Source organism: Nicotiana sylvestris, chromosome 8 (assembly GCF_000393655.2).
Source record: "Nicotiana sylvestris chromosome 8, ASM39365v2, whole genome shotgun sequence".
Classification (NCBI taxonomy): domain Eukaryota; kingdom Viridiplantae; phylum Streptophyta; class Magnoliopsida; order Solanales; family Solanaceae; genus Nicotiana; species Nicotiana sylvestris.
In genome coordinates this window covers 154,607,574-154,624,118 of record NC_091064.1, presented here as the reverse complement: position 1 = coordinate 154,624,118, position 16,545 = coordinate 154,607,574, and the positions used below count along the sequence as shown (strand labels likewise).

Below are 16,545 nucleotides of genomic sequence, written 5' to 3'. Positions count from 1 at the left end.
TTTCTCCATGATCTAGTGCTTGTTGCACCATGGAAGGGGCGGATTTCTCTCAAATAACTGCTATAAATAGAGCATAAGTTGGAGAGAAAGAAGAACACATCGAAAAAAAACACTCGAAACACGCTGTATACACTTAATAAACTTGTTCGTTCTCACTGTCCCGAAGTCACCTTAATATTCATTGCTTTCTCACTAGTTCTTCATCGTATTGCTTAGTATTGGTTGTGAAGAGCCTTGTTTAGTTATATCGTCAACTAACACATAACAAGATACATATGAGAACCACCTAACAAATAAAAAACTTCAATTTTAGTCTTAAGTAGTTTAAAATATCAAACTTGTGTTCCTAACTAGTTTTGATTTCCTTTCAGGATTCTGAGATTCACATTGGTCGGAGTTTTGAGATCTTGATTCTCAACAGCTAAGAAAGGCTCCTATTTAGTTTGCTGCTCAAAAGAAGGTCAGTGCACTCAACTTTTTCCCTCTTTCAACTGGATAAAACCATCACAACTCGATACAGAAGTTTTCCAAAATCAAGGTGTCACTGAGTACATGAGCATCTATATAAATACAAAGTCTAATACACTATCTAAGGAAAACAGAAACTGAATAAGTAAATCTGAGGGATAGAGAAGGAGAGTCAAGGTTTGCGGACGCCAAGGCAGCAACCTTGATAATCTCTGATTGACTGAAAACTCTGGGAATCAGCAACCACCGTGCCCGAAAACAACTGGATCTGCACACAAAGTACGATACACTCGGTATACACTGGATATACACTCTGCATATACTGGATATACACTTTGTATACACTGCGTATACACTAGAAAAACGAATTGCAATTTGATATTCTCTTCAGTAAGAATTCAACATTGGCTATACTTTGCATTCCTTCCTCTCAGAATTTCCATTCGACTTCTGAGTTATCCTCCTTATTCTGCATTGTTTTTAACTACAAACAAAGCATCCATAAGTGTGATTTGTTGCCGAACTTTGTGTTCGCTGAAACACTGGGGTTTGAAGTACCGCTACACCAGTGTGTAATTCGTTCTATCCTGGGAGGAAATAATCTATAACCTTGGGTACTAGGAGGGGATTAAATTCCTTAAGGAAACACTGTGAATTCAGTGGGCTCGAATTAATTTCTGTTTTTTATTTATATTTACGTTTATAAGCTAACGTTCTAATTTCCAGAATCATTATTTACAAGTACAGAGGAACAACACTTTTGACATACAGAAAAGGAATTACTGTCAAGTTGAAATATTTGATATATTATAAGAATTTCTTAATTGAAGGTGTTCGAATATTACATTTGAAATTCATTTGATAGCAACTTGCAATGACAATAAATATTGGTTGAATAAACTCACCATTCTTAAGTACGAGCTTTTATTGTTTCTCTTCAATTTCTGTGCAATTCATCACGCATGTAGTATTCTAAAAAATATTTGTAATAACTAGCATGGGATACAGGTGTTCAAGAACTAGTTTACTCAATAATAATAAACTCGTTGAAAAAATTGAATATTAATGTTTGTGTTATGGAATATATTAACGAAATCTACCATTTTAAACAAAATTTAGTTTTAATTTGCAATTGATATTATTATTTTTTGATTAATTTATATTTAGTGTTACTGTTATTTTAAAATTATGAATTTTACTTTTATTAGCAAAAGATATAGAGTTTTAAAGGGGAAAACAATTGAAGAAGAAAAGGGGAAAGGAAAAGTTTATATTAACACAACGAATTGAACAGCAGCCACCTCATACATTTGGCCCTCTCAAATTTGCTATACATTCCTCATCGAAGGCTTTCTTTGTTCCGTGTCTGATCTTACTGTGTTCAGGTTAGTATTATCTCTCCGCTCTATTTACTTTTTTTGTTCTTCTTTCTGTTGTTTGGACTTAGGGTTATAAATTGCCCAAATAATCGAACCTAATTTCCTATATATAGCTAGCTTCTTATATCTTTCTATATCCATTCAACATCAACTTCTTTTGAGTTTCGTTAAACAACGGTCCACAGAGTTGAAATGTTCATGTGGAATCAGTCAAACCTAAGGTTCAGTCCCTCATAGCAAACCCTAAGATATTGATTGGTCCAAATCGAAAGGGTAACTACAATGTTGAATGAAGAGACATCTTACTTTAGTGTTAATGCATGAACCTTATAGTTAGGATATTATTAGTTCACACTTTTTTCTGCAATAATGGTATATATGTTGATGTGATAATTTAGGATATTTATTTTGGAGATCCTCCTTAATTAGGAATTGGAAAACAGTTTGAGTCCGTGCTGCCTTGGTACACACGTGTCGCTTCTTTTGTTAATATTTTTTTTTTTTTTGATATGTGACATAATAAAAAAGGTAATATAGGAACTCTATTTTGAATAGGAGCCTTCTGTGAACACTAGGAAGCTTGGTAAACGAAAGAATTGCTAACATGTTTGTCATATTGCGTACCTTAGCCGGTGGAAATGCAAAATTTGCCTTACTGGTTCATTGCTTCCAGCATGATTGCAGGGAAGCAGATGAGCATTTGCTTTTTTGTACTTGAACTTCTAAAACTAATTAAATTTTGAAAACTATGATTAACTAGCATTTTATCTACATGTTTAATCTGTGTTAATATATACGAATTTTGCTTTGATGAAGTCAGTCAGATTATCTCAAGCATAACCTCAACTGGTAAGACTGCTTAGTTATTGGTGATTGCTGGCTACTTTGGTACTTCTATGTCTTTCTATCCCATGTAATGCACTTGCCTGATATATCTTTTAATTCTTTTTGTTAATTAGCTTTGTGATTGGATTTACTTTTGCAGAAGATTGTTGGATACCTTACCATACTACAAAATTGTTGATATCCTAAGGTTACTCATAGAACTCAACCAACTCAAGATATCAAGAAACTTAAAAAGCAACGCGGCAAAGAAAAACTTTGGTTTACGGTCCTGAACGTGAATTAAACCTTAAACCTTTGTTGTTTTTTATGTTATAAACAGGAGATTTTGCACCCAGTTCAGAAAATAATGACTTCGTTTGGGTCGCTTAAGCAGGCTATCTTTGACAGACAAGCAAGAAAACAGCAATACCAAGATCACATACTTGGCCTGAATGCTTATGATCGCCACAAGAAATTCCTCAATGATTATGTTGGATATTATGGAAGAGAGAGATTCACACAAGAAAAGTTGCCTGTTAAAACAGATCAGGATACACTTAAAGAAGGATACCGGTTCATACGAACTGAGGAAGACGATATGAATCCATCTTGGGAGCAAAGGTTGGTGAAGCGCTACTATGACAAGCTTTTTAAAGAATATTGCTTAGCCGATATGACACACTATAAGAGTGGCAAGATTGGTCTGAGATGGAGGACCGAAAAGGAAGTGATATCTGGGAAAGGGCAATTTGTTTGTGGTAACAAACACTGCGATGAGAGAGATGGTATAGCTAGCTACGAGGTGAATTTTTCATATGTTGAAGCAGGAGAAAACAAACAGGCCCTAGTGAAATTGGTAACCTGTGAAAGATGTGCAGAAAAGCTTCATTATAAAAAGAGGAAGGAGAAGGAGAAGGAGAAGGAGAAGGAGCAATCTAGAGAAAACCTGAAAGATAAGCATCGTAGGGAAAGGGAAAGATCTGTAAGTGATGATGACAATAAGGATGATAAATATGAACGAAGGAAAGGCAAGAGTAGAGGGTCCAGGGCTTCAACTTCATCTGATAATCCGGGTAATGAAGATAATGAAAATATTGATGAGTATCTGGAGGGAATGTTTCCTTGACAGGAGGATATTGATATCATTGTAAAGATTTCAAGTTCCATAAAAAATTTTTAGACTGCAGCTAGATATTTTTGTTGGGGCAACAGATTGGAAATTTGGTAGGAAAAGCGGAAGTAAATTCGTATCTTTATATGGCTAGACTGTTTAAAGGAACACAGAAACCTAGAAAAGCAGGAAGTGGAGAGCTCAAGTATTCTATTTGGTTGTCTTATCCATGATCGGTCAGTCCTGATTCTACGTCGGGTATTATTCACATGTAGCAAGTATTCTATGTAGCATTTAGTTATCTACAGTTTTTGTTAACAGTAGCTACTCTGTATGTAAATACAAAATCTTGCACACCTATGGTCGTTGTGAAGTTTCTTGAAGTTTGTTCCTTTGACCTGACGAATGTCTCATCCTTCAATTGTTGTAGATCGATTTAGAGATGTATTGCTCCTCTTAAAAGAAGGCAGTGAAGTTCATGACTTTCTGTAGCTTTCCATGTTTGTTTGCTGTTTATCAAGTATGGAACTGGGCTTCACTTGGTAATCGATAGGGATGGCAATGGGGCGGGTGGATTTGCTCTTACGGGGGTGCGGGCGGGCGGTTTGACTGCCTTTTTGTAAAACTTTCAAGCGGGGCGGTTTGTGGGTAAAGCAATCTGCTCCCTCTTTTGCTCTTATTAATTTTAAAATGCTTCATCCAATTTTGTTTGTTTATTTCTGCTAAACTCTTTTCTTTCTATTTTTTTTTGTTATTTGGTGTGATTATCAACTCATTTCTGCAAGACCCAATTGTACTAATTCAGTGTGTGACAAAAAAAATCCAGTTTGTAACAATTGAATTGACAAGTTCTTGGCCTAATTAAGTCATTGGTTTGTTTTTCTTTTATACTAGTATTAGTATATATTTTCCAACTACAGAAGATACTATTAACATCCAATTTTCCGAATTAAAAATGATCAGGAAATAATTGAAATGATATACTATCAAAAATAAAATTGAAAAAGAAACAAGAAGAGAGTTGTTGACTTTGTAAATACAAATTGGGTCAATAAAAATTAACGAGGAAGGATTGAGTACATTTGATAAAACTATCATTTAAATTGTAACTTTGAAACATTTTTCCTTGTGAATTCAAATGGGATATTTTTCTGGAGAAGAAAACACAAAGAAAAATAATAAAATATCAAATTGCTTACAACAACAACAACAGCAACCCAGTATAATCCCATTTATGGGGTCTGGGGAGGGTAGACCTTACCCCTACCATAGGGTAGAGAGGTTGTTTCCAATAGACCCTCGGCATCCTTCTCTCCAAGAACTCCCCACCTTACTTTTGGAGTGACTCGAACTCACAACCTCTTGGTTGAAAGTGAGGGTTGCTTGAGTTATGTAAATAATAAGCTCTCCACTTTACAGAATGAATTGTTTAACTTATTTGTTTTAGTGAAATAACAAAATGAAAGAAAAAAGAAAAATAAAACTTATGCGGGGCGGGACGGGTTTTGCGGGTGCTAGGTGAGGCGGGTTGAAAACAAAAAATTTGCTATGCGGGGCGGGTCGAAAATTTTGCGGGTTTAGTCCAAATCCACCCCACACCACTGCCATTCCTATGTGAAAATAGTTGTTCCATTAAATATTTGCTGCTAATTAACCATTTCAATCATATATCTAAAGTAACTGTATTTAAACTTTATTAGAATTAGGCCCCTTTCTGAAATTAAAATTATTATAGTACTATATAATAGTATCAAATTCATCCGTAAATATAGGATAAAGTTAATTGGATGCGTGTGTGTGTGTTTTTCAGATAAAATGAAAATCATGATATTTACGCATGTTAGAGGTAAGATAAAGTGCACAAAATCTTTCTTAGTTTATTAGTAGAAAAAGATTGAAATACCATTTTCTTTTTAAGACAACTGAAAACAAAAACAAAAGGAGAGATAGTGCATGAGGTTCCGTTATTCTCGTTGAAATATCAGAAAAATAGTAAAACTAAAACAACATTGCCTTAAACACTTTCTAGCAAGAAAAGAAAATCTCATTTTGTGTCATTGCTTGAATATCAAGGTGACCAAAGGTCTCTTTGTTTTAGTAAATTTCACAAACCTTCAAATTTCCTATTCTAATATTTCTCCCTTCAGCAAGCTTCCATTTTCATTTCATGGCAATTCTTGATCTCAATATGTGCTGAAACTCGGAAATTTTGAGTTGGAATTTATTATACAGAGTCAGAAATATCAAAATTCTCATTTTCCTTGGAATTTTTTTATAAAGGTACGTTTGTTTGAAATATTTGGTGATCTTGAACAATAAAATTGGAACTTTTCATTTTTATTGTGATTATTGATCTGGGTATGTGCTGAAATGTTATGTTTCTTTTACTCCACTGTGAGAGATTGAAAATTTCTGATTGAATTTATGATATCTTTAATCTTGTACACAATTTCATTTTCATGACCAATATTTATTTGGGTATCTGCTGAAAGATAGATACTGTTCTTTGAATTTATGATTATCATGAATTAAAATTTCATAATGCAGAACTGAGATATTTTCATTTTCATATCTTGATCTGCTTATTTTTTGGATTTGCAGTTTCTAAAGGCCCCCTTTGGCTGAACTTTTGGGAAGATAAGGAGAAGTCTGAATTTTGATGATATTGAGTTGGAAACTCATATTCAGATATAGAAATTTGCTTTTAGGTAGAGAAAAATGGGGGTGGATTATTACAACGTTTTGAACGTGGGGAAGACAGCGACAGATGATGATCTGAAGAAGGCTTACAGGAAATTGGCAATGAAATGGCATCCTGATAAGAACCCCAACAACAAGAAGGAAGCTGAGGCTCAGTTCAAGCAAATATCTGAGGCCTATGAAGTTTGTCACACTTACCCTTTCTTTATTTTTAAATGTGCATATATCTATAGAAATGTTCATAATCACGCATTTAACTGTAGTAATAATACAGAAAAAATCGAATGATTCTTGTGTATTCTGTTGTTGCTTAGGTATAATGTGTATGAAGTTTCGTTCTTAAACCTTCGTGAAGTTTGAAGGATCTATCTACCGCGAAACTTTGTGCTAATTTTGTGAAAATGACAGTATAACTTCAAGGAAAATCTTTGGAAGTCCCACTTTATGAAAACTATGATACTAAAGATGCTAGAAGGAACAAAACATTATTTCCTTTCACTATCCTTCAAATTCTGTGTAATTGAAAGCTCTTTGTTTGGTAGCAGTTGGTTTGGCCTAGTCAGCTCTGGGGCTTCTGTTTCTGCTATCAACCGAGGTTCAAATCTTGTAGCGATGGCTATAATGATTTTGTCATAACTCTAGTGGTTGTTGAATTGATTGCTCCTCACCCCTTTCTAAGCAAAAAAGAAAGATTTTTTTTTTTTTTTTTTGTAATTTTTATGTTTTAGTGTATTATTGTCTCTGACTTTTCTTTAGGACAGATGTTATTGAGCCTCCACCTATTATAATTGAGTCATTTAACCAATTGTGAATCTTGAAAGAATCAAAGATATGATATATGCAGTAATTCTAATGATCATAAGATCTTGGTGTCATGCATTCTTACTATCAAGTTTTACTCCTTTCGTTCAGATTTTAAGTGATCCTCAAAAAAGACAAGTCTATGATCAGTATGGTGAGGAAGGTCTTAAAGACATGCCGTCACCTGGATCTAGCGGTAATCCTCGAAACGCTGAAGATATTTTTGCAGAATTCTTTGGGAGCAGCCCATTTGGATTTGGGTCAGCTGGAGTAAAGTCGACGAGATTCTCATCAGAAGGAAGCAGTTTGTTTGGGGGATTTGGTGGGGGTGAGAATATTTTTAGAACAGCGAGTGATGGAACGGGTGCTACTATGCCCAAAAAACCACCACCAGTGGAGAGTAAATTGCCTTGCAGCCTTGAGGAGCTTTACTCTGGATCTACAAGGAAAATGAAGATCTCTAGAACTGTGGTTGATGCGAACGGGTAAGCACATCCCCCCCCCCCCCTCCTTCCTTCTTTCCATTGTTTTAGAATGTTCTTTTTATGTTACTAAAAGAAAAGAATACGTTTTACATAAATATTAGATGAATATCTTTCTTTTCGAGCCGAGGATCTATTGGAAACAGCCTCTCTACCTTCAAGGTAGGAGTAAGGTCTGCGTACATACTACCTTCCCCAGACCCCACTTATGGGATTATACGGGGTTTGTTGTTGTTGTATTTGATGAATATCTTTCTGCTTTGCTACCCTTCCTAAAAGGGGAGCATTCAAAAGCTCTCCTCACTTTAGTTCAGATATCTTTATGCATATAACGACCACTGAGGAATCTTAAAAAGAAAATGGTGGACCGTCCCTGCCAGTTGAACCCGAAATGAAATAAGAAGTCCCATGTGCAGTCAGATTATTTGAATTTTAAACTATGAATGAACAAGGAGCTTGTAATGTTAAGTTGCTTAGCATTGAAACTGATATAAGTACAGATTTTGGTTCTTGGCATATAGTTGCATTTGTTGTATAAAGAAAATCAGCTCTACGAATAAAACCTTATCGCATGTGTTATCTGCTGTGTTTTGATGGAACTGAAATGCATTTTGCTAAGAATTCCGTAAAATATACAAACAAATGTTTCTCCTATTCTACCATATAATATATTTGACGTGATTTATCTTTGCTGGAAAATTAATACGAGAGTTATTGCAGGCTGTTAGTGACAGAAACGGAGATTTTAACGATTGATGTAAAACCTGGCTGGAAGAAAGGGACAAAGATAACATTCCCAGACAAAGGAAATGAGCAGTTGAACCAGCTTCCAGCAGACCTCGTGTTTGTAATCGACGAGAAGCCCCACGACGTTTACAAGAGAGACGGGAATGACCTTATTAGGAACTATACAGTAACATTAGCAGAGGCATTGGGAGGAACTACTGTCAACCTCACAACGTTAGATGGTCGCGAGTTGACAATTCCAGTGAATGAAATTGTGAAACCTGGTTATGAGCTTGTGGTTGAAAAAGAAGGCATGCCAATCACAAAGGAACCTGGCAACAGAGGTGATTTAAAGATCAAGTTTGAAGTTAAATTTCCTACAAGATTGACAACTGAACAACGAGCTGCCCTTAAGCGCGCTTTGGGAGGTTGAAGCTGCTAAAATCCAAGATTCCAAGTAAATTCAGAATCACATTAGAAATATAGGATGTTGCATTCATTGTAACAAAAAAAAAGTTCTTCTTGACACATGTTTGGGACTCCTCAAAGATGAGATGCCCAACTTAGTCTCTCCTCATTTTCTATACTTTTTTTTTTCCCATTTGAACAAAGTATAGCACTTTCTTTTTCAGATTTTCTTTTAATTAGTTCAAGGCGGAAGCAAAGGGTTTATGTCAATTGTTGTGTCCTTAGTGCTGACTGACAGAGGCGGATCAAAGATTTAATTTCTATAGATTCAAGATTTAAGGGTTTTAGCGTTGAAATCATTATATTTTTAAAGTTATGAGTTCATATCTACTAATGGAAGGTTAATATTGACACTTGTGTTGTTAACTAACATTTTCAATTGCGAAACGTTATAGCATGTACTTGAAAGTTGGCAGCTTATTTACCTAATTGTTGTTCTTTTCTAGTTTCTCTTGCCCATTTGCTTCCCTCACAACCACCACCACCACCCCAACAACCCCCAAAAAAAGAAAAGAAAAGAATGACCTGTTGCTAAGATTGATAGTATCAAATGAATATTGCAGACTTTTGTTAAAAAAAGAAAAATGAATATTGCAATTACAAGATTATTCACACTAGAGTATGAGATCAAAAAGAAAGAAAAAAAGGGATAAATGAACTTTTAATGTTGTTAACCACCATTACAAGTTTGTTAATGCGTTGGGCAAGGAGGACGCCAGAAGAGTTGCCAGTTAATATATAATAAACCATACCCAGCCATGGACAGGAATTATGCTTAAAAGACGAAAATTGTTGCGTTTCTCTTTTCCTGAAACACAAAAACAGTGAAAATGAAGCAGTGAAGAAGAGAGCATCTCCTGCTTTTATGCTAAAGGTACATAATTGTTCTAAAACAACTAGAAAGCTACATGCCTAATCTAAGGTCTAAAAGCCAAACACAAAGAAGAAAAAACATATCCAGAATTTACATCATGATGACTAATCATCAACCAACAAAAAGAAAAGACTTCAGAATCCCCTATTCCTCGCATCCCTTCTCCAATCAGCTTGATACTGTCCCCTCGGTGACAATATTTGTGGCCTGTTTGGAACGTTTATTGGTGATTGTAAAGGCATAGCCATAGGTGTTGCCAAAGGTCTATGATGAGCCAAGAGCGGCCGCTGAAAATTATGGCCTAAAGGGTAAGGAGGACGCTGCTGCTGCTGCTGCTGGAGTGGGGCTTGTGGCCGCCACTCCGGAATGTCATCGTCGTCATCATTCCACGGTTCAATTCCAATACCAACATTTGTAACTCTATCATTACTACTAGCTGTACCAGTTTGCCCATACTTAAGTACAAGTTCTCTCATCTGATCTACAGGGCGAGAGGGTGGTTGTTGGTTATACGAGGCGATTCTTGACCCATGAGACAAGTTTTGAGACGGATGCCTAGGCCTAGAAGCATTTATATTACCAGAAAAATTAAACTCAGGCAAATCATCATCATCACGAACTGCTTTGGGACCAAACCCAGGTGGGATATCATCATCATCGTCCGGGGTAGGATTGTGTTTCAAAGATACAGGTCCTTTAGGCATCAAATTTACATTAACGTTTCCATCTTTTTCATGCTGTCCTCTAGAAAACATCTGTTGTTTTTTCAAGCCGTGTTTATGGTGAGAAGAAGAGCTAGGTGATATCGTTGAACTTAAATGAAGTTTTCTCCATACAACTACACCAATTAGACCATTTTCTGTAGAATCATATAGCTCTCTATGGTCTTTGGTAAAGTGTTTGCTTATCATATCAAGTAAGCGCGGTGGACACAAATATACTTCCACTCCAGGAGCTGGCTCCGCAAACCCCGGCCTCTCATCCGAAACGTATGAATCCACTGCCTAAAAAGATTATAAAAGACCAGATAAGCAAACGTAAAACCAATTGTTAATACTGCAGAAGAGCTGCTACAAATATAGTACCCAGACCGTACCTCAGAAATGTTTGCTCGTTCAATCTCAGATGAGTTGTCCCTCAGAACAAATTGAACAACCTGCATTATGCAATATGATTAGCACAAGTTTGAAGAATTTTAATATCGCAATATGTAAAAGCACTAATTTTTTTTCTATGAAGAACTTAAGTAAAAGCACTACTTTCAAGACGTAATCTTGACCATTCATAATTAGGATCCATCAGTTTACTGGTACATCAGAAGTTAATCATCCACTTTTGGTTTAAAACGATGGTTAAGCCAAACAAGTTGAAAATTTGTATTTATCGCAGACTGAACACTTGATTTCACTAAAAGCTAAACATTGTGGGAAGTTGAGTGCAGCATTCAATTTATCTTTCTAAAATCTTGGAGCTTTTGATACGTCTGACACTGAAAAAACCTAATTAGAGAACGTTAAATGAACTTAGTCGAGCCTTCTGGAAAGATGATTATTCAACTCAAGTCATTCCAACCACGGCATAAGAAAAAAAACAAACCATCCAGTAAATAATAAAAAGCTGGAAACGCGGAAAGGACCAATGCTTTGAAACAATCTGATTGAAATGGCTGTATTTTGGAATATACATTCTTAGTAGACAACAATGGAAGTCGTCAAAAAATAAGGAAAATCTACACACTATCTGCAATAAGCTGCAACCTGAAGTATGAAATAAAAGACTAGCTACAGCAAAGGAAAGAAAATCATAAGATACCATGACTGCACGACTTCGTGACATAGGAAGCTCTTGAAGAAATTTCTCGAATGCATCAAGTCGAACTCTACCCTTGATCTCAAGAGAACTTGGCCACTCATTAGTTGGTGTCTTGTCACCACTGAAACAGAAGATAACAAAGAAGAAATGCCACTCTCTTGTTAGCACCACAGATAATGTTTTAATCAACACGTGCATTTTGAATGTTCTAGAGGGAGTTAAAAACAGAGAACAATGAAGGATATTTACTCGGAGACTGGATAATAGAGAACCCACTCGAGATTTAATGCAAAGTACTAAAAAAGGGTAAAGGAAAACTAATCCAAAGCAAGAAAGGCAAATGATGCAACATGCATTTAAATTGGTGTCAGTCTATTCGTCTGCAGAGAGAATTTTCAAGAACAAATAAAATTATCAAGGGGAACCAAAAAAAATAGCATGGCACTAAAACGAAAGAGATAACCAGCAGAGACTCAACTGTGATAACAGTGCGATAAAACATGTACTACAATAGAATGACATCAACAGATAGTAATTGCTCTACAGATGAAAGCTCTTTTAAAAAATATCCATACCTTCTAAACAAACCAAAGACTGTCACCAAGGATGAAATAGTAAGCTGGAGTGTTCCCTCCCAGATACTTGAAACTATAGAAGCGTTACCACGAGGTCCTGCCATCTTGATAGGGCTCTCAGCAGATTTTACAAGCGCATTACTAGTAGTAGTTACTTTTCTAACAACAGAGCCCCCTGTAGATACCAGGGACTCCTTTGGTTCGATGTGATTCTTGACCCCTTTATCTGCAGAAGCAACAGCAGGATTTTTAGAGGCTAGACCAGAATCCACAACTTTGTTAGGGTCGCCAGAGCTTTCTTTGTCCGGAGGAGGAGTGGAATTATTGTTTTCGGCTGGTAGGTTCTCAAAAGGAGGTTCAGAATTGAGTGATTCCATGAATTCGTCTAAGGAAACAATAGGAGGAAGAAATTCTGCATCCTTGAATTCTTCTACAACCATTCCCTGCATCAAATCAGCCCCATCAGCTGGAATTACCAAGCTATCAGACACATCTTGCTTTTCTGGCCTATTCTGTTGGCTGGTAACGTTTTCTTTACTTCCAATCTCAGCTGTACCAGAAGGGCTAGAATCTTTTCCCCTCTCTATCTTCGGGATAAATTGCGACACATTTGAACTTGCAGATATCTCAGCTGCAATGTTATTATCGTCCCGTTCAAAATCCACCTGATATTCACCCTTGTGAGTTTTCTTAACCAGGCGTCTCATGTCAACTTCACTATCAGGCAAAACTACCATTTGAGCAAGTTCCTCGGCTTTTGCCACCCGCCACTGAGATAACTCCTTTGAAGCAAGCTCTTCAGCAGTCATTGAACATAACTTCTCCGGGGATATCTCACTGGACATCACTCTCTCTCGTAATTCAGGATTACTGCGATCTTTTAGGTTGAAGAGAAGAGACCTGCCCTTCTCTTTATATTTTTTGTTCACGCCTCCAAATAATTTAAAAAGTTCGGCCTCAATTTTTAAAGCTATGTCCTGTGGAGATGATTTTGCATGCTCACCTTCATCTCCAACCATACCCTCATCAAACAAATTGGCTTTTTCAGCATCCTGGAGGAAGTCAGCTTCTCTTAACTGCATATCTAGATCCATCGCCCAAGTGAGACCATTCCCTTGCAGAAGTTCATCTTTGACAAAAAAGTTTTCGCTGAACGGAACATCATCCACATGCAATTCAAGTTCATCAGAGCCAGGTATAGAGTTTCTCATGCTCACGTCATCTTGAAGCCCATGAGATGAACTCTGACTGTCATTGGTTTTATCAACAGGGAAAGCGCCAGCTGAAGGAAGTACATCACCGGAGTTTTGATGCAAATGATCATGTGAGACGGACGTTTGAGGTAGACCTTCACTGGCAGCTGTTGGAGCTGCATTCACCTGCGAAGGCTGAGAATCAACTGCTTCATTTGGATCCTTGGCAGCATTTACAACAGCATCTGGATTCTGACATGCCATAGCCAGAGCTGAAGCAAGAGATTCTCTCATTTTGGACCTCACAGCATCAGAGGACTCGGATCGAGCCTTGGAGTTTGGCTCAGCTTGAATTGTTCGTCCTTTTGGAGTCTGCGACCGCTGGGAGGCAGTTTTATTGGATATGGATTCATTTCGTGTCATTTTCTTGCTTGACGCGGGAAGACTTTGTGCACCTCCAGAAGTTGACTTTGACTGTTGCTGTCCGGGTTTCTTGATAGCAGAAGATTGCTGCGCAAAACTAGGAGATGTGGATAAAGAAGCTCCCAGTGCAGTGCGCTTATTTGGCATTGATGGCGTCTGAGGTGAAGAACCATGTACTGATGGTTCCATCCCAGCCTTCCGTTTGGCGAGTAACGAAGATTTCTGTGCACCTGGACTATTTGGCACGTATATATTATCTGCTCCCATCTGATGATGTGACAGCATGAACTGCTGCGGATTCATTTTGGGTTCCATCTGTCCAAACTGATCCGCAGAAACCGATGTATCAAATCTGTTGGCCATAGGCTCATTTGCCCAAACAAACTGATGTGACGCAGAATTATTTGGCATGTGTCCGACAATCCTCGTTTGCATATGTGCTATGGTAGAGTCAGGATTACCAGAAACATGGTCCATCTGAACCAGCTGCCCATCAGGTGGTCCTGAGAACTGTTGAGAAACAAGATCACTGGACATGACAGATAAACAGAAGAGCGCATACAACGTCAAAATTATAGACAGAGTGCCCCTGCACTTTACAGCAAAGACACTATGTTATTTACACCACCATCTTCCTCCAGACCTGACTTATTCGTAGCACAAGAGTATCCCTGCACTCAGAAAATAGCAGCAAAATAATGAATCCCTGTGGAATATCAAAACCAAGAAAAAGTATTTTTTTTAGAGACAAGCCCCATCAAAGCAGAATATAGGATGTAATTAACACATTTAGCAAGGCAAGGGTTAACAAACCAATCAGCACAGTTTCAAATAAGAAAAAACACGACAGGACAAATTTAAATAGCTTTTAAACATGCCACACTTGCCCTTGGGATTCCTCGGTCATAAAAAGAACTCTAAAAGACAAAGCAAGCTTTCAAAAAAGCAATATACACAATAGTAGCATAATTATGCTTTCTCTTGAAAGAAGAAAGAAGTTTCACCGGATGAAAAAACAAAGTTAATATTAAATTCCACCATGACAAACACATTCAGTCCCAGAAACAAACACCTTACCTACCCAACTCATAATTCCTCACAACATCTCTTATCAGAACCCTAGTTTCTAATCTTCCAACGGTATCCAAAATCCCTTAATTACCAATTCACAAACGCGGATAATTAAGTAGTTTCACCTCGATTCAGAATTACATAAAGATACATCACATGGGCCAGATAAATCAGTAACAACAGGAAGCTATTTACCTACATTAGCAGAACTAGAACGAATTTGATAAAAAGAGCTGCCGAATTAGTGAAAATACAATTTTTCCAAAAAAAAAAAAAAAAATCATTTTCAACAAAGACAAAATAAATCAGCTTCATCTGTCAAATTATACTTTAAAGATAGAACTTTTACAATAAAATTTCGCGTGGACCTACACCATATGAGAAAATCAAGAAACCCAATACATAAACCCTAATTTCAAATCCTTAAAGGGCATCGAAAAATCATAATTTCAACAAACAAACAAAAACACAAATACAGAACATGGGTCGAATGATACGTACCTAAAATCAGCAAGTTATTCAACAAGCTGAGCTGCTGCACATATATTATTTTATTTTATGGAGAGAAATTAAGAGCTGAGCTGAGGCTAAAGCTTTATCGAAGAAGCCCTAGAAAGATCCAAATATAAATCCACAAGTGTGGATGTGGCGAAGCCGATTCCCTAGCGGGCTTTCTGTTTCTGACACGTTGCTGTTGACCTTCTATGGGCCTGCTTTTTGTTTTGGGCTTTGGCCCTAAAACTTTCTATTGACCTTTTCTCAATGTCATTTTTACCAGGCGGATTCATTATTTATATTGTCTAGCATATATACATAGATTATACAAATTAATTTTATACATAATATATATATATTATATATTTTCTATATTTTAGTTTAATGGGCTGGGTAGACGATTTTTAGGTTAATTCTTCTTTCTCAAAATTCACTATAAGATATAAGATTACACCAGATAATCAATTTTACATGTATTATTTAAGTTCAAAGTATTTAAATTTTGGCTGATGAGTGCAAAACTAACATATAAAAGACTAAAATTTTCTCTTGTCAAAGATAATATAATAAATTATCGATCCTACTAGGATTAGGCTACTATTACTATTTATCAATGTTTGATCACTATATATAAAAATGATAATTTGTGAAAATATGATTTTAAAAGTTAATAATGACAAATAAAAAATAAACTTCATGAAAATATATGAGCCGGCTCAAGAATTCGTTTATGAAATAACTAGCAATTTTTATTTCTTTACCAACCTTCGTTAAATTATGAACATTTCTTGCAAATACATGCAATCCATATGATCCTTTCTAACAATAATTCCCATTTTGTTATATAATTTATAGAAAAAATTAGATGTATAAAACTATAAATATGTGAACGAGTGTTCAGTGATTTTATATAAATAAAAAGGAGTTTTTTCTATATATATATATATATATATATATATATATATATATATATATATAAACTTATTTATCCCGTTTTAGCTAGGTTTTCCTATTTACTAGAAAATAACTAATTTTTATTATAAAATATATAAATCCAGTCAAAAGATATAATATATATCCAGTTTAAATATAATTTTTTGTTTTATGAAATTCAGTCAAAAGCTACAATTTATATATTATTA

At 36.1% G+C, this 16,545-nt stretch overlaps 3 protein-coding genes across 6 annotated transcripts; 2 read left to right on the top strand and 1 right to left on the bottom strand.

Moving 5' to 3' along the window:
* Positions 1-1,698: 1,698 nt before the first annotated feature.
* LOC104225478 (uncharacterized) lies at positions 1,699-4,185 on the top strand. 2 transcript variants are annotated; one of them, XM_009777282.2, is made up of 2 exons: positions 1,699-1,853; positions 2,833-4,185. In XM_009777282.2, exon 2 carries the CDS (start codon positions 3,040-3,042, stop codon positions 3,796-3,798), a length of 759 nt encoding a protein of 252 aa, XP_009775584.1. In that variant the 5' UTR covers positions 1,699-1,853; positions 2,833-3,039; the 3' UTR covers positions 3,799-4,185. The 2 variants fall into 2 exon arrangements, with proteins under 2 accessions (XP_009775584.1, XP_009775585.1); XM_009777283.2 differs by having other exon boundaries at positions 1,714-1,853; positions 3,013-4,185.
* Positions 4,186-4,292: 107 nt separating this feature from the next.
* Positions 4,293-9,256, top strand: LOC104225477 (uncharacterized). 2 transcript variants are annotated; one of them, XM_070153348.1, is made up of 4 exons: positions 4,293-4,431; positions 6,385-6,666; positions 7,396-7,769; positions 8,487-9,256. In XM_070153348.1, exons 2-4 carry the CDS (start codon positions 6,502-6,504, stop codon positions 8,923-8,925), a joined length of 978 nt encoding a protein of 325 aa, XP_070009449.1. In that variant the 5' UTR covers positions 4,293-4,431; positions 6,385-6,501; the 3' UTR covers positions 8,926-9,256. The 2 variants fall into 2 exon arrangements, with proteins under 2 accessions (XP_070009449.1, XP_009775583.1); XM_009777281.2 differs by lacking the exon at positions 4,293-4,431 and adding an exon at positions 5,779-6,063.
* Positions 9,257-9,729: 473 nt separating this feature from the next.
* LOC104225476 (uncharacterized) lies at positions 9,730-15,518 on the bottom strand. 2 transcript variants are annotated; one of them, XM_009777279.2, is made up of 5 exons: positions 15,410-15,518; positions 12,222-14,508; positions 11,647-11,767; positions 10,931-10,990; positions 9,730-10,838 (listed from the first exon to the last, which is right to left on the bottom strand). In XM_009777279.2, exons 2-5 carry the CDS (start codon positions 14,372-14,374, stop codon positions 9,969-9,971), a joined length of 3,204 nt encoding a protein of 1,067 aa, XP_009775581.1. In that variant the 5' UTR covers positions 14,375-14,508; positions 15,410-15,518; the 3' UTR covers positions 9,730-9,968. The 2 variants fall into 2 exon arrangements, with proteins under 2 accessions (XP_009775581.1, XP_009775582.1); XM_009777280.2 differs by having other exon boundaries at positions 12,222-14,543; positions 15,410-15,513.
* Between the last annotated feature and the right edge of the window lie 1,027 nt (positions 15,519-16,545).